Source organism: Brassica oleracea, chromosome C2 (assembly GCF_000695525.1).
Source record: "Brassica oleracea var. oleracea cultivar TO1000 chromosome C2, BOL, whole genome shotgun sequence".
NCBI lineage: Eukaryota > Viridiplantae > Streptophyta > Magnoliopsida > Brassicales > Brassicaceae > Brassica > Brassica oleracea.
This window is the reverse complement of record NC_027749.1, coordinates 7529666-7547165: the sequence shown is the minus strand read 5'-3', so window position 1 is coordinate 7547165 and position 17500 is coordinate 7529666. Positions and strand designations below refer to the sequence as shown.

The window sequence follows — 17500 nt, the reverse complement described above, 5'->3', positions numbered from 1 at the left end:
TAATCGGAAATCCAACCGATCTGCTCCGTACCAATCAGCCAAGGTCCAAATCTATTCTACATCTCTTCCCTCTCTCTAGTTTCGCCGGAAGTGTTGATGAATCTCTCAAAGAGGAAAGGAAAAAGAAACGGATTGATTTGGTTGTTATAGGCGCCGGAGTCCACCTGGGAACACGAAGCTTTCCCTTCCCGATCAACCCGTTCTTCCGCCGGAATCGAAACCGGGACGAAGCTCTACATCTCCAATTTGGATTACGGTGTCATGAACGATGACATCAAGGTATCAAAAATCGTTCCTTTTTTCTCAACTCTGTTAGATTCTTTGCGTTAGGGATTGTTGTCTGAATTTGAGACCGAAGCATATACTCTCTGCAACTTGGAACTGATATGATCCTGTTTGTTTGTTTCGTATTTAGGAACTGTTTTCTGAAGTTGGTGAGCTTAAACGCTACACAGTACACTTCGACAGGAGTGGAAGATCAAAGGTAAACTGAGATCGTACTTCTTGTCCTCTGTTTTTGAGTCCTGGAGATTAAATGTTGTGAACTACTTATACTATTAGGGAACTGCTGAAGTAGTATACTCTCGGCGCGGTGATGCAATAGCAGCTGTGAAGAAGTACAATGATGTTCAGCTGGATGGGAAACCCATGAAGATAGAGATTGTGGGCACTAATCTTCAGACCCAGTCTGCTAGACCAGGGAATCCAAACTTTTATAGTGGTTCAAGGCGGTAAGTATTTATATACTGTTTCATTATGTAAAATCTTTCTCTATGTTGTGGGGTATATATATTGAAAAGTCTGTTTATTGTTGGGTTAGCAGAGGAGGACAAGGGAGAGGTGGTCAACAACAACGTGGTGGTAGTGGAGGAGGAGGCCGTGGTAGAGGTGGTGGCAGGCGTCCTGGCAAGGGCCCAGCAGAGAAGGTATCTGCTGAAGATCTTGATGCGGATCTTGATAAGTACCACGCAGCAGATATGGAGACAAACTGAGGCTGCTCTTCTCAAACCGCGAGTGCGATGATTGAGAAAGAGAGGATAGAAAACTTTTTGCCTGCTAATTAGCCTCCATGGCTGTGTGTTGTTGATTTGTTTTTATTACAAGTGACCCTTTAGATTTGCGAATCTGTGTTTAGACTCTGTTATTGTTGTCTTATCTTAATAGTTAATACCTCGAGTAAAAAAAGGCAGAGGAAGGGAAAAGAGTTTCATCATCAGATCAGAGAGCATATGCTGATGGCAAAAGGACTTTCACAAGCGGTGTGTTTTGAATGTTTCAGAATCAAATCTTTCCAGTTTTTAAATGTTTTAACGAGACTTAGGCTCAACACGTCGCCGTTTAGATGATATGTGCTTTCAAAATTATTATTTCTTATAACGTAGTCGTCGTTTCCCTAACCATCGACACGTCATCGTCCACAAGCTGAGCAAGTTTATTTGTCTAGAGACGAAGCACAAATACTCAATTGGTTAAACCCTAACCGGAAAATCTCTCCGCCGTATCTCTCTCTTCTGTCATGGCGTTCTTCGACCTAAACATACCGTACAGCTACCCGTCCCAATCAGGCGGGAAGGAAGTCGCCGTCGCCGTCGCCGTCGCAAACAAACTCCGCGTAAAGCTCGCCACGAAAGCCATGGAGCTAGGCTACGTCGGAATCGCGCATAACCATTCGATCGGAGGCGTAATGACGGAGAAGGACTCTTGCACGATCCCTCTTCTCACTCTCGGATCTCTCATCAAAGCCGCTCCGCGATTATCATCATCCGTCGCGTTCCATCGCGACTTGCTCGGCGTCCCTCGATCCACTCCGTTTCGGCAGTACACGCGCGTCACCGTCAAGTTAGAGAGCAAGGCTCAGTGCCTGGGGTTGAACTCCGGGAATCCGGTTCTGAAGAGCTATGATATCGTTGCCGTTAGGCCGATGAATCAGTACGTCTTCGATCAAGCTTGTACGAAAGCTGAGGTGTTTAGATTTTCTAAGTCTCTCTGTGTGATTGAGGTTTATTGTTGAGTCCGTGATGATTCTTATCTTAAGCTTGTACGTTGTAGGTTGATATCATCTCGATTGATTTCTCTAATTTGCCGTTTCGATTGATGCATCCCACGGTTAAAGCTGCTATTAAGGTTTGTGATTCACCCATTGTTTCCTGTTACAAGAGTCTCTGTGTGTATCTCATTGTGTCTTTTTTTTTAATATGAGTAGCGAGGAGTTTACTTTGAGATCAAGTACTCTGATCTCTTAAAGGATGCGGAGAAGAGAAGGCAAGTTATATCCAATGCTCAGGTGAGAAACTCTTGATGCATCAAGCTACAGTTTTCACATTCTATATTTGTGATGGATTGGATTATTATATGCTTAGTTGATGATTATGTTATACTTTTAGTTACTATATTATGTTATATGCTTATATGTTCTTGTTTTATACTGAGTTGATGATTATGTTAAGAGTTTTCTTGTTATATGTTTATACGTTCTTGTGATATGGCATTACTAGTTACTGGTGGATTGGACTAAAGGGAAGAATCTGATTATTTCGAGTGGTTCTCCTTCAGTCACTGAACTTAGAGGCCCAAACGATGTTATCAACCTCATGTCTTTGCTTGGACTCTCTACTGAAAGAGCCAGAGCTGCAGTTTCAAAAAACTGTAGGTGTGTATTCAATTCTTCTAGCAGTTGAGATTGATATTTATTGTCGTTTGAGGTTGAATTTTTATATTTGCTTTCAGGAATATGATAGCCAAGATTTTAAAGAAGAAGCGGTTTCACAAAGAAGCTGTCAAGGTTGAGTTACTTTCTTCTAGTGACACCTTTGGTCTCGAACAGCCTCCGTCTGGAGATTTCATGAAATGGGATCCCATCTCAAGTGGCGAAGGTGACATGCTCTTGGAAGATCTCGCAAAGGCTTTTGATGCCACCACACGTGCTGTGGCGCACAAATCCTCTAAGGCGATTGATATCACCTCTGATCGTAAAGACTTGTCATCACATGGTTTCCGGCTCACTGATATTCTAGGAAGTGAACCTTCGACTCAGCCACCTTCAGCTAAGATGATTGACGACGCACTGGTGCACTGTAAGAGTCAAGTTTCTGATGCATGTATGGCTGATTCAGATATACCTTCATCTGTTGATAATCGTCTGGAAAACGAAACCATTAGCCAAATTGAGATATCTGAAGATGACAACAAAGTGGAACCTACAACTATTGTCCCCCTGAGGAAATGCAGTACCAGCCAGGGACAGGGGCTTTTGGTGCAAGATCAAGCAGCTGCATCCTTTACACTGATAAGATGCACAAAGTCTGATGCAGCTTCTGATGGCAACATGCAGACTGACTTGGAGTCAGAAGATAAATCAATGTCGCCATCAAAAAGCGGCCACGGAGTCTCACAAAGTCCTGTTGAAAAATTAAACATGGAAACTATTCTTGTTCATGATGAAGTCTTATTGGACAGAGTCAGCAAAGAAGAAGTTATTTCTGGTCATGCTAAGATTGAGCACTCTGTATCAATTGATGGCGATGAGATGGAAATCGATGGTTCTTTGGAAGCAAATCATGACCAGTACATGGAGGTGACAGTGGAAGACCAGAAGCATGAAACAGGTGACAGTAATATAAATCTTTCTAACTTATCCTCCTCGGAGGCTACTGATTTGCTAAGAAATTCAGACAACTCTCTCAGTCCAGAGGCGGCTGGACAAGAAGACCATGACCAAGTACCAAGCTTAGACTCCAGTGAGGCAGAGCTTGGGGAAGAACCAGCAGTTCCATACAACAACACCATTGAAATATCAATGGAAGACAAGAAAGAAAGCGAGAGAGAAATTGAAACTAATCAACAAGCCCATGTTCAGTCCTCTGAAAGAAACAATGCTAGAAACTCAGGTATGGATCTAAATTTCATCATTTGGAAACCTTAACGCAAGGTTTGGACTAAGCTTCAGTCTAATGTTATCTTAATCTATTTGTCATAAAATGCAGGAAAGATACGAGCTAAGAGGAGTAGAACTCGATTAACCCAGCTACAACCTTTGAAGCCTTTTCTACTTCATCGTTTCAAACAAATCAGTAAAAGACGAAAACATAGAAGAGGTTGAGTATTGTCTTAAACCCTAGCGAAGTTTTGCTCATTTAATTTAAACCCACACAAGAATTTTTTAATTTATTTCTGAAAGATTATAGTTGGCTTCTTCGTGTACTCGTGCTTTAAAAACACTTTTGCTTAAAATAATAAAAAGAAATAAATAAAAGTGAAACACATGTTAAAGAGTGGAGAGTCGGTAAATCAACCGCCGGCCGCCGGAGGGCCTACATCTCTCTTCATAGCCTTTGCTAAAGAAGAAACACTGCTCAAGCTGTGGCTCATTTGGAAAAAAAAATACTAACATTCTCTTCTCTTATAAATAAGACAATGGGCAAATCTCTAAAATAGCACATTTCTAAGTTTATATTACAAAAATAACACTCAAAAACTAAAATGACCAAAATAACACCTTTCTAAGTTTATCCTTTGAAAATTTTAATTTTTTTATTTTTCAAAATTTGAAATCTTATCCCCAAAACCTCATTTTTCAACTCTAAACCCTAAACCCTAAACTCTAAACCCTAAACCCTAAACCCTAAATCCTAAACCCTATCTTTTAACTTTAAACCATAAGTTTGTGACTTTTGATAAAACATTAAGTGATATTTTTGTGATTTTTGACCTTGAGTGCTAGTTTGGAAACATAAACTTGATTTAGTGCTATTTTTGTCTTTTTCTCTAAGACAATTGGTGTTAGGTTGATTACTTTATTTTTGTTTATTGGAGTGGAACCTTCTTTGATTTCACAAGGATTTTATAAGGTGTTAATGTATGCTTACTTTTGGAGATTGCTAGTACTTAGTAGCACGATGAGTACTTAACGTGAGGGTAATGAAATCATCAGAGTAACATGACCATGTTTTTCAATGCTAAAAGTTATCATCTTTCCACTTTCTGATTATTTTTGTAAATCAAGTGGGTAAAAGATAATTCGGACCATTAAGGAACATAAGAAACTATGCATAAAACTATTTACGGGCCCCTAAGTAATAATGATACGGAATGAAATAATTTGTTATAGTTGGAAAAATGTGCTAATATTATTTTTCCATTTATAGAACCAACCAAATCCATTTGATGGCCATCCTCTGATCCAAATCCGGCGCTCAGTCTTCTTCCTAGAAAGTTCGCCCTAGAAGCTCCCAGGCCCGCCTCCCTAGGCGCCTCCGTTTGATGGTCTTCCTCCGATCCAAATCCGGCGCTCAGTCTTCTTCCTCCTGAAGAAGCTCGTTCTCCTCTTCCATAGCTTCAAAGGATAAAGCTCCTCCTCTGCTGCGGTCACGACCTCTACCAGATCCACCACCATTCACGATTCCTCCGATACCGTTTGAATCTCTCACTCTCACAGCGCCACCAGAGCCGCCAGACCCTCCAGATGCGACCTTCACCTTCGTTCTTCAAGTCTTAGATCTGGAGTCCCCTGCCTCAACCATGGTGTTGGGTACCACGAGTGGTGTTGCTCCTGGTGTATCCACGAGTAGAGAACTCTCTTCCACTTCCATCGTACGTTCAACTCTTCTTCTATGTACCTGCTTCTCCGACCTCTCTCTCCAGTCGTCTTGTGTAGAGGTTTCAATCTTCTCAGCCCTTGAACTTGTGAGTTTGGGTCATGTGTCATGCTCTGATTTGGAAAATTTAATGTTTTCCATGGCCATCAAAGTTCAAGGATTAGAATATCAACTAGAGTTTTATTTGTCAAACTCAGCCATAAGGGCCTTGTTGGTTTCTCTGCAAGATATTTGCGTGGACATGAGTGTATTGGTACTGTTGCTAGCTGTTCTCAAGCCTCTCTCTCTCCAGTACGCAGCATTGCGAAGTCTTGAGGACTGGACTTTGGATGTTGATATATTGGTAGTGGTTTGTTTTGTGGATACAGCTGTGCGCAATGTTTACAACTCGGATGCGTTCCACCGTCTAGCTTCAGAGTTCAGGGTTCACCTAGCCCAGAACTTACTTTCAGTGTCAGCATACGGGGTTCAGCTAGCCCATAGCCGGTCTCAATCGCAAGGAAAAGCCAAGGAAGCAAACAAAGTACTTTTTCTCCATCGAGATCGGGTCAGACAAGCACCAAGGAGCCATCCCGATGCGGCCTGGAACAAAGACAAATCAACATCAGGATTGGGATGGATCTTCTCGGGTTCAGGTCAGGAAACTCCAATCCATGGATCTACGGTCGAAAGCTTCATCAGCTCACCCCTTATTGCAGAGGCCATCACGATTCGATCGACACTTAGCATGGCGCTAACCTTGGAGTTCTCTACACTCAAGGTTCTCTCCGACAGTTTAACGCTCACAAGAGCTATCTCCGGCAACATCCAATCAAAAGAAATCATCGGAATTGTGAAAGGCATCCGAGCGATCTCCTCTGGTTTTGCAACAATTTCTTTCTATCATGTTTCTAAATCGGACAACTTTGTTGCCGATGGTTTAGCAAAAAGGCTCTCCAAGCCCATTTCTCTTTGTAACGAACATCATGATTTGGGCCATCGTTTTGGGCTTATCTCTTTTTCTTAGTTTGCTAATGAATTATTCAGTGACAAAAAAAAAAAGAACCAACCAAACATCAACCTCTGTCTCTTTTTTTGTTGCCTAAATTCACATACGCAGGTTACTGGATACAACATCGACGTTAATATGAATCATACACATTTTGTTTTTATACAAACTAAAATCAGATTACATGCTCGTTCTAATGTTTCTATATTTATTTATTTATAGAAAACAAAAAAAAATTGAATGATATGATATGATCTTTTCCTTCCAAGTAGATTGATTCGAACTATGATCCTTCTATTTCAAGAGAATCACTAGACCAAGATTCACTCAGTTAAAATTGTATATAGTGATACTGTTTTCATCTTGTTTTGCCTTAACCTATCCACTAAACCATTTTATCTCAACTATATGAGAACATAGAGTCGGAAGTGTCGATCTCCCTCCATGCAATGACAAGAAGATTACCAAAGTGGTTCTATTCCGTTCTTTCCGAAAAATTTCTGGCCAGTCAAACAGATTATTCAGCAAAGATCTCGAACAAAAATATATAATACTTTAATTTATTATTCTTATTTACAAAGAAAACACACATAACCTACATGAGTTTAGCAACATGGAGAAATCTTTCAAGCCAAAACAAATGAAAGTACCATATAAACATATACTAAGAAAGAGAAAAACATAAATATAATTCTAAGGACTAATTAAGGAAGTGATTAGCAGAGAAAGAATCAAGAAAAGATGCCCACGTGTCAATATCTCCAACCACGGCTTCAATAACATCAACTTGTTCTTGTTGTGAAATCTCATCATTCCTTGCAAATCTCCCCCTTATTCTTGGCCTACTGTCCGCTAATGTCTTCCTGCATTCATACTAATTGAAAAATATATGTATTAAATCCGTCTCAAAACCAAGGTGATGGGTTAGATTATGTATTTATATCGTTTAGCTGGATGAAGTAACTAATAGGAGACTCTAATTCTTTCCTAGTGTTTTCGATATTGAGGACCTTCTCATTATAAAAATAAACAATGGGGGAAATAAACTTATGGCAACCTTGGAGCTTCATTGTCTATCTCAAAATATTCCTTAAGACCAAATATGATGTGACACTACATTAATTCTAATTCACATACTAATGAAATTAATATTTACGTTTGAAGATAAGATTAAAAGCATAGACAGTGTTACTTTTGAGGTGATAGTTATTGACATGATATGTTGAGCCTATTTGTTTTTTCTAGTCAACGAACCTTTTATTTCTTGAGACATCAACGAACCATTTAGTTTTGTATTAAAGGTAAATTCTTGTATTATTTAAATCTAATAAATTTGATTTTTAAAAGAGGCATATGAATGCTTGTTTTTTAAATTTATAGAATTAATTATTAGTTGATTAAGGGAGACAATTATAAGAAAATATATGCTTGATTTGAAATGAATGGGTTAGTTAGCATCAATAAGTGTGCAGGTGCATGTCACTGTTTCCATGGGACATAAAATACATGCATATTGAATATATAGGTGTTAAACTGTTCATACATCTCTCTAAGTGTTGAAAAACAATACGAATTGAAAAATAAATCCACTCATATAACGAAATAGATGCTACACACAATTAAGAGTAAACATATAAAAACAAATATAAAAATTTACCTTAATCCTCTTGTTGAAGTTCCTAAGGTTTCGTTTGCTACGATATTTCTCGATCTTCTCTTTCTTCTCCTCAGGACTATACTTATATGCTTTGCTCATTCCTTCTATTATTGCATTGCTCTCACTCAACACCGCACTGCTCTCTCTCCTGCTACTCCTCTACACACATACCAAAACGTTTGTTTGCTTTTTAAACTTACATAATATAGTAAAGTGCTTTTACCAAATAAAACCCCAAAACGTTCATTGTATTAGCTAGTAGTTCCGTCTACGTTTGCATCTTTTTATTGTCTCATAAAAATGTCAAAGTTGTCTTATGTAAACGCAGATATAGCAAGTGCGTTTGGAAACGATAGGAACATAGGTTCCAATTGTTACTTTTGTGTTTGTGTTCCTATCCTATAATATTCTAATCATCGCAACCAAAAGAAAAACACAAACGTAAACACGGAAAAGAAACACACAATCGGGGCTAATAGGTTTGAATTATCAAAATACGTCATGCAAGTATGTATATAATAATATTGCTTACGGGTAGATCTCCGGCGCTAAGGGCCCGTCTCACTGGCCCATCATGATCGTTAACGAAATCGTGGGCCGTCGTCGGTAAATTACCAAAAAAGCCATTATGGCTACTCACACTCCTCTGCATCACAAGACTCTCTCCGCCGCTCCCCATCGAGCTCGGCGAGTCGCAGCTGTTGCATCCACCGCCACCAGTGGTCATGCTGGAATCAAAGTAACCAAACCCTGAAACTGCCTCGGCCGTGACTAACGAGTGGTGGCTCATCATAAGAGGCGGCGGAGGTAGGAAGTAGTGAGGGTGATGATCATGCGGCAGAGGAGGAGCCAGTATGTTCTCGGAGTATAGGAAACCTGGACACGTGTCATCGGAGGCTATGGAGCTGCTGATATGTCCATACATGGTGTGGTTTTAGTTTCTTGTTGTGTTGTTTGTGTGAGTGAAAGTCGAAGTGGGTTTGGTTTCTATTTAAACAGAGGGAGGAGAAGACAAACTTGACGGTGACGTCATTTGTCGTCATATTTGGTCAACTGATTAACCGTTGACCTTTTTTTTTTGTAAACTACCGTTGACTTATTTTGACTGACTAAAATAAAAGGAATCTTTTTTTTTTTTTTTGAACTTAATAAAAGGAATCTTTAGTTATCGAAGAGTGAGTGTTGCTCCAAAAAAGATTGCCTTTTGTTTTCACGTCGCTTCTCTGTGGCTCCGAACGACACTTCAGTTCAGGTGCCGAGTAATGACCCTACTTATGGTTTAATGATATTAGATCATGATTAACCCGGGAATCTGGAGTTTTTAGCGGAAGTTAAGAAACTGTTCATTAACTTTTAACTAAAAAGGTTAAGAACCGGTTCTTAGGTTTTTTAGTTAAAAGTTAAGAAACAGTTTCTTAACTTCCGCTAAGAACCCCATCCAAAGAACTTCGGGTTAATCATGATTTTGTTCATCGACTTTTAGATGATAAGTTTGTTACAAATTATTTACTCAAATCACACTAAACAGGTGTAATTATGAAGTGTTCTGGAAACGACCATTGAACATGTTTAAGTCCATCCATTTTTTTTGGGTCGAAGTTTAAGTCCATCTATTATAAAAAAAAGGTCTTTCCATCATTTTCTAAATCTTAGATTTTATTGAAAATAAATTTAAATCTGAATGAATTTGATAAATAATAAAAAAAATTTAAAACACATTATAACTCCATAATTTAAAATACATTATAACTCCATAGTTTGTCATTTAAAAAATATATAGCTTTTATACAGTAATCAAAATCAAACATAAATAGAAGTGCTATGGGAGCTTCTCTCACTCGTCGCTATTAAATTATTTTATTAATTTATTTGTGTCTAACCGGTAACCATCACAAGAACATAGGAAAAATATAGAAAAAACGGACAAAAATAAAATTATAGAAATGATGAAAAATAATTATTTTTTTGTCATATTTAGTAAGAGCAAATTTATTTTATATTTTTTACAATAAACGGAATGAGAACGAATAAAATGGAAAAACATATTTTCTATGAATGGTAATTTTTTAAAGAGTATTAAAAACTGCATTGTTCCTCTTTATTCTTTAGTCACCATTCATAGCAAAAGTAAAATTAGATAATAGTATCGGGGTTTAAGAAAATTAAAAGTTTTTTGTTTGGGTAAAAGAAAACTAAAAGTTACGAACATTACTTGAAATATATTTATTTAAGAGGACATTTGGAGTCTTATACAGATTGTATCTTTTTATACGATCTATATTTGGAACTGATTGTGAACTTGTATAGTGTGTAATATATTGCTTTAACTAATATTTTTGTTTTTTCGTCATCAACTTAAACAAACTTGATTAAAATATGGAGATTCTGTGTCAATGTGAACATGATAAGACGGTTGATTCTAAGCAGCATGTGCAAAATTATCCGCCTTTTGTGTTCTGAGCATGGGAGATATTTTTGTTTTGTTTATCTTTGCACCTTTATTTCTGTTAGAATTATGTTTTTAGGATGCTATGTAATTACTTAAAATAATAAATGTTAAATATCATACTTAAGAACATTTTGTTTTATTATCAGTGATGTAGATGTTTTAAATGTTTGCTAAATTCTATGCTAAATTATTTGCTCGAGTGGAGATTTTGATCTATTGGTATTTTCCGTCGAATTCATGAAAATACGTAGAATATGTTTCGATCATTCCGGTTCAAAATTTATGCAAGAGAGGTTGGTCAAAGAAGTGAACTAGTACTGTTTTACATCTAATACCTCTTCTTTTTGGTAAAATCGAATACCTCTTTTACTGGTTAAGGTGGAACATATCACATCATAAATCATATGGGAACTTGGGTTATCTGCCATCCTCCCTAAAAAAAAATTATAATTAGTGTATCATAAACATGTCATATTTGTGACGATCCAAAACTAATCTCTAATTTTTAATAATTTTGATCCGCTTCTATTTCTAGTGACCACGCTTTGTTTCTTATGTTTTTCTGAAACTTTGTTTATTTGATGACTTTGAAAACCAAATTAAAAGAATACTTTTAAGTTTAAAGTTTTAAAATATACATTTCCAAAATAAAAGAACAAAATCCATGGACTTAGTGTAGCTATTTTGCTTTGGTTAAGCTATCAATTATATATGCAGACAAAATATTATATTAGGAAAATAGTCATTTTTAGAGTTCTCTAATCCGTAGACTCTTTTTACCTTTTTGTTAGGTTAACATGTTAGCTTAAATGTCATAATAACATTGTCTTACCCTTTCCAGAAAATGTTGTTTTAGATTTGAGTGTAAATTATGATTTAAACAATCTAACTTAACATCAAATAAAACTAATAAAGATTACATAATGACATTTTTGCAGGGGCATACCAATTATACCATTTTTTTTTATCTGGACATCAGGGCCGGGCCTGAAAATTGCCGGCCCAGAAGCAAAATATTTTTTTTTGCCCCTTACTTTTAAAAAAAAACATGAAAAACACTGAAAAGTGTAGAAAGGAGATTCGAACCTGGCCCCCATTAGATAATATAATGCATCATTTCCGCTAGACCAAATACCATCTTATGTATCTTTTGGCCCCTAAAATTAATAATTATAGTCCGGCCCTAAAGCAGATGCTTTATCTGACTCTATTCAGGCCCGGCCCTGCTGGACATTTTGAAGTTTTCACGCATATTTAGAAACATATCTTAAATTTTGATTATAAATATATTATTTTATAATTTAATATTTTCACAATTTTTAATCAATCAAAATTTAATAAACATAATTTTGTTTTTTTGAAGTTTACAATTTACCACTAATACCTAATAAAAATCATTAAAAGTATATTTTTTTGAAATAATTTTTTTTCTAACTCATAAATCATTATGAAATGGAGTAAATAATAAATAAAAGTAGTTAAACCAAAATATTCCAAGAGACCCAAACTAATCGTCATAACTTTCAATATATTCTTATCATTCAAAATATGTACAGTGGCCTGATTAAATCGTAGTGGGAGGATTATATATAAACCGTATATAATATATCGTGCAACATTCTTAATAGCAAATGAACAATGTACAGAAAAAATAAATAAATAAAAAAGACACAGCTTAACTTTTTAGCTCGAAACGTAGGAGAGACAAAAAGATGGTTAAAAGCATTATTTCACGCACACCCATGTGCGCAGCATACAAATCTACTTTATAACTTAATTAATCATACAGTTAATCAATACTGTACTAATTAAACTCAAAATCTTGATGTGCTTTGGTCGTGTTCACATCAATTGGGGGTTTGTCCGATCCAGCGAGGACCTAAATTCAAATGTAAATGATTTGGGTTAATATATTATAATTGTGTCACTATCAAATACTATTAACTAAATATATATACAAAATGAAACTTACAATATTCTAAACTTCAACATTTGAGCGATTCTTACCGAACCAAAAAACATTTCTGTAAATTTTTTTTTGAAGACCAACATTTGGGTAATTAAATTAAAAAAATATAAAAATCATAACAACCAGATAGATAACGATGTTCTGGTCCAGAGAATACATATCTTTTGGGGGAGAAAAACATGGTGTGATCAGAGGCGGAATCAGAATTGTTTTGAACATGTGGCATATAAACATTTTTGTATAAGAGATGTCTAAATTAAAGATGTTCAAGTAATTAATGAAAAATCACAAATTAGGGTGGGGCACATGCCACACCCTCTATTGCCTGTGATGCGTATCTTATTGGTGAGAAAATCACATATAGGATAAAAGTTTTCAGGTGAGAAAACGTGGTTGTTGAACCAGAAGGAAGGTGTGCTTGGTTGGCACACAAAGCTAAAAAGAGAGATTAAAGATGCAACCATGAGCTTGTAGATATCAATAGTCTGCGTTGAAGTAACTGATGATATAAACGCTGATATAGTCGATGATGCAAGAGATATGTTGGGTGGTGAAGACTATGTAGATTCAAGATGTTGAGCTGGAGTCGTAAAGAATTAGAGAGTAAATGTATATCTTGGAAAAAAAGACAAGAAAATAAATTTGAAGATCATGTTTATTTCTTAAAGAAAAGTAATTTGTGCACTTATAAAAAGAAAAGTTGTACTTATTATTATGAAAGATGTTCATATCCATGTTGTCTTGGATACGTAGCCTTGAAAATGTTTAGATAACTATAAAATAGGTACGATGTCGTCTGTATTCGACATAAACACATAGGTTAGTGATAGAGAAAGAGAATTTCTTGAAGATGTTTTTGGTCGTCATTAAATAGATGTTGAAATACGTGACGGAAGAGAGACATAAGTTGTATAGCTTAAAAATCTTTTAATAGCACTTGTTAGAATGTTAAAGCTGATTAACAGACCGTATAAAAGCTGATTAAGCAAATTTTGTAATAAATTGTTTAAGGCGGTTTTTAATAAAACAAAAAAATGTTTGCTTATATCCATTCTCTGTAATTTACCTTATGCATTACTACATTGTGTTTGCATATTGCACTTACAACAGATCCATGTTACATTCAATTTCGTTCTAGTAACCATTTTCTAAAATAAAATTCACTAGACCAAAATTTAAGTCGATCTAGTAACCATTTTACTCAGGAGACCAGCCGACATATTTATCTTGAGTGGTTTTATATATATTCGAATCAAACGTATATCCATGGTCTTTGCACGTTTGCCAGATTCTTGTTGGAATAAAAGCGATTTAAGCAACACATCGAAACAAATATCTCAAATATTTTTTACCTAACCCTAATGCAAACTGTATATTATTTTATAGATATTTTTTTTGGTAATCTTTTATAGATACTTTTACTTTACGATTTATTACAATCCAAGAATGTCATTCGAATAGTAGGAACACGTTTTAGTCGGTAACTAGATCGGCCTAATATCATCATTATACATCATCTCTCATTTAGTTGAGATCATAATAATTCCAGTCAAAGCCTCATCGTATCGACAGTTTTAGAATACATAATTTAGACACTCGCCACTTTATTTCGTTTTTAAATATATCTACATTTTGGATACTACAGGATGATATTGCTTTGATTTATCCAACTCCGACCCAGTTGAAGACTTGAAGTAATCCAAATTTAAACTAAACGTTTATGTTTTTTTTTGTTCTTTATATAAAATCTGACTGATCATATTTAAGTAGTTAAATAGAGGTGGCACAATTAATTGTTACATACTCTGTACTCTCGTTATTTGATATCTATTTGATCCGTAAAATTGAGTACTTGGCTTGACCAAATCGAATATCAAATGATCTATTTAAATTACTTATAAATAAGAAAATATCAAATATTTAAATAAAAATGATTATTTGGAATTGTTGGCTTGCTATTCATTTTTATTAATGAACAAAATATATTTCCTTTGTTTATAGTAAAATAACTTGTTTATATTTTATTTATAAGTGAATTAAAAATAAGTAATATATTTATATAATTTAGAGTTTTTCTTATATATTTTGTCTCACACAATAACTAAATAAATATAGAAAAAGCAATTAAGAAAATATTAATATAAACAATAATATTTTTATTTTGAAATTTTAACAAATTATCAAGTAGCTTACAAATGCTTATCAAGTAAATTGTAAGTAGTTTACAAGACAAGTACTTTACAAACCGTTATTTTCTTAGCAAATACTTAAAACTGTAAATATTTATTTTTGGGAAACCAAGTACAAGTCTAAATTTTACTATCCGTACAAGCTATTTGTCGAATACCAAAGTTTTCACAAGTAAAAGTTCGTTTATTCCTTTCATTGTTCTTCTCCATTTCATTCTGTATTTATAAAATGGTTTCATTGATATATGTATCTGAAGATTTATGTCCCTTCGAGATCACTATAAGTTAATCCTCTGAGTCGATCACTACAAGAAAACATTGAGTTTGCAACTACAATATTTGTCACTAAATGGTTGTAAATAAGAATTTCGTAACTCATTTGCAACTACCTTATACGGTTAGAAAAGCTTCGTCGCAAATAGAAATGATTGCAAATCCGTTGACAATTTGTAACTAATTTGCAACTACGAAACTTAGTGGTACATTAGCCACTATACAACAACTCGAAAAAAGGTTGCAAATATTTATATTGTTGATACCAGTTAGCAACTAATTTATTTCACAAAATGTTTATCGCTAATTAGCTACTACTTTGGTTAATGCAGTCCTAATTTAGTCACAAATATTAGTAACATATAAGCAACTGTATAATATTAGGTAGTCTCAATTAAGTCACAAAATATAGTGACTATTTTGCAACTGCATTGTTATAAGTAGAGCGACTGATTTGCAACTACACACTTTTGAGAGTTGCAAAATTGTCACAAAATATAATGACTGATTTGCAACTATATTATTTGTAATGTTGTGGCAATATAGTTGGGATTATGCTGACTGATTTGTAACAACATTATTTGTATATTTAGTTGCTAAATTATAATCTGAAAGTAGAATATTAATAAAATCTAGTTTTGATACTAATTTTGGAACATCCATTGAATTCCTTAAACTTTAAAATACAAAATACTTAAGATTTTTGTTTTATACAAATGGCAACTACTTATTCTGCTTCCTACAATAATAAAATGAACTTGAAACAAATAAATATGAAACCTTATAATTTACAAAGTTATTGTTCATGTATGTTACCATATTTTGCTGAATCCGTAAGAAGGACATTTGTCCTGCGAAGTGCTTGAATGGCCCAAGTCCACCACGGTCAGAGTTCCGAGAGTTTGATGCGGTTTCACTCTTTTTCTTGGCTGCATCAGTGGCCCAGTAAGCACACATTTTTTCCCACAATGTATCTCCAATCCAAGCTGGTCGTATGCCTTTCCTCTTTGCTTGACACACCATTCCTTTCATCCGATTAATACAGATGATTTCAAACTCATCTCGTACAAGTGTGGTTATCGAGCGATCCCAGTGGTGTCCTTGCTACACATCAACAAATTTGTATGTAAGTAGTAAGCAAATCTAACATAAAAATCTGTTACAAAATAGGGACGTTGGATGTCAGGAGGCGTTACTGTCCAGCAGTAATACACATCATCAAACTTAGCTTTCAAGAGCTTTGAGATTTTTCGAGTCAGCTTCCCACCATCACGATCAAACCTTGAAGATGAAAAGAAGAAGTGGTTACAAGTAAAAAAACGTTTGCTATAAATTCAAAGAAATAAAAATATAAGAGAAGAATGCAAATACAAACAAGATTTCTTTACAATTTGACAATTAAAAGGCATAGAAACCATAAAGTGAGAGAAGAACTAAAGATAGGGCATTGAAGCAAAGTTAACAACAGACGGAATAACAAAATGAAAGGAACAAAACCATAACTCAAATCCAATTGTTCAAAACAGAAACACCAAAGACAAATACCTAAATGTAAGAAACCAAAGTAAACACGTGTTCACAGAAGTGTTACTAACACATAGAAGAACCAAAAATCAATATGGAACGTGTTCAAAAAAACGTGTTAAGTAACTTTGAATCTATGATCAAACAATCAAATATAAACAGAGGAAATTCAACTATGGATATGAGACCAAAGCAAAAAAAAAAAGAAAACAAATGAAATTCTAAGGTGAACCAAATGAAATCAAACACAAACACAAACCAAACTCAATGTATAAAGTGAGATCCTTTACCAAGTACTTCCCTCTTTTGGAACTAGAGATAAGACTGGAAGATGGTTTTCACGTCCAGGAATTCCAAGCAGGTCATCCAAAGTCATCAGATTTTGAGGGGGAGGAGGATGTGGGTTTTGAGTTTGATGCGGGTGCTGTTCCGTCGGGGAAGAAGAACCATCACGAGTCGGTGAAGAAGCAGACACGGGTGGGGACTGACGCAGAGTCTCTGACGGCGGTGAATTCTCCGGAGCAGACACCGAATCTCTGAAATTAGAAGTGCTAGGGTTCGAGGCGAAGTAAATTCTTCCGGAAGAGCTACAAACGCCAGCAGCTTGACTCCCACCACGAGTGGCACCACGACCACCACCGTGACTCGCACCACGACCACCACTGCGACCTTTCACTGATCTACCAATTCCAGACATCGTGACCTTTGTGTGAGTAGAGATTAGGTTGGAAGAAAGGGGTGTTGATTAAGGGTTTCTTAATATAAATGTATTAAACGTAGTCGTATTAGGGTGGGTAAAATATTTACTCTCAAAACATTAGGCGGGTTAATGTAAATTAGCCAAAATTTAGGGATAA

At 35.5% G+C, this 17500-nt stretch overlaps 3 protein-coding genes across 6 annotated transcripts in view; 2 read left to right on the top strand and 1 right to left on the bottom strand.

The window, feature by feature from the left end:
• The window catches only part of LOC106325451 (THO complex subunit 4A-like), a 1432-nt gene extending 154 nt beyond the window's left edge, over positions 1-1278 (top strand). The window contains exons 1-5 of one of the 2 annotated variants that reach the window (XM_013763496.1): positions 1-43; positions 151-279; positions 416-484; positions 562-731; positions 821-1278. The exon at positions 1-43 is cut by the window's left edge and continues 154 nt beyond it. In XM_013763496.1, the coding sequence (XP_013618950.1) occupies positions 1-43; positions 151-279; positions 416-484; positions 562-731; positions 821-992 (583 nt within the window). In that variant the 3' untranslated portion in view covers positions 993-1278. The remainder of the gene's footprint in view (positions 44-150; positions 280-415; positions 485-561; positions 732-820) is intronic. The other variant, XM_013763497.1, reaches the window with a different exon arrangement.
• A 154-nt stretch (positions 1279-1432) lies between these two features.
• Positions 1433-4243, top strand: LOC106322622. Of its 3 annotated transcripts, XM_013760699.1 has the most exons (7): positions 1434-1963; positions 2050-2124; positions 2204-2284; positions 2496-2650; positions 2728-3605; positions 3672-3887; positions 3984-4237. In XM_013760699.1, the coding sequence occupies exons 1-7, from the start codon at positions 1517-1519 to the stop codon at positions 4097-4099; spliced, it is 1968 nt and encodes a 655-aa protein (XP_013616153.1). In that variant the 5' UTR covers positions 1434-1516; the 3' UTR covers positions 4100-4237. The 3 variants fall into 3 exon arrangements, with proteins under 3 accessions (XP_013616154.1, XP_013616153.1, XP_013616152.1); XM_013760700.1 differs by lacking the exon at positions 3984-4237 and having other exon boundaries at positions 1433-1963; positions 3685-3774; XM_013760698.1 differs by having other exon boundaries at positions 2728-3887; positions 3984-4243.
• A 2877-nt stretch (positions 4244-7120) lies between these two features.
• Positions 7121-9221, bottom strand: LOC106325872 (zinc finger protein CONSTANS-LIKE 5-like). The gene is made up of 3 exons (XM_013763923.1): positions 8772-9221; positions 8240-8398; positions 7121-7456 (listed from the first exon to the last, which is right to left on the bottom strand). The coding sequence occupies exons 1-3, from the start codon at positions 9162-9164 to the stop codon at positions 7283-7285; spliced, it is 726 nt and encodes a 241-aa protein (XP_013619377.1). The 5' UTR covers positions 9165-9221; the 3' UTR covers positions 7121-7282.
• Between the last annotated feature and the right edge of the window lie 8279 nt (positions 9222-17500).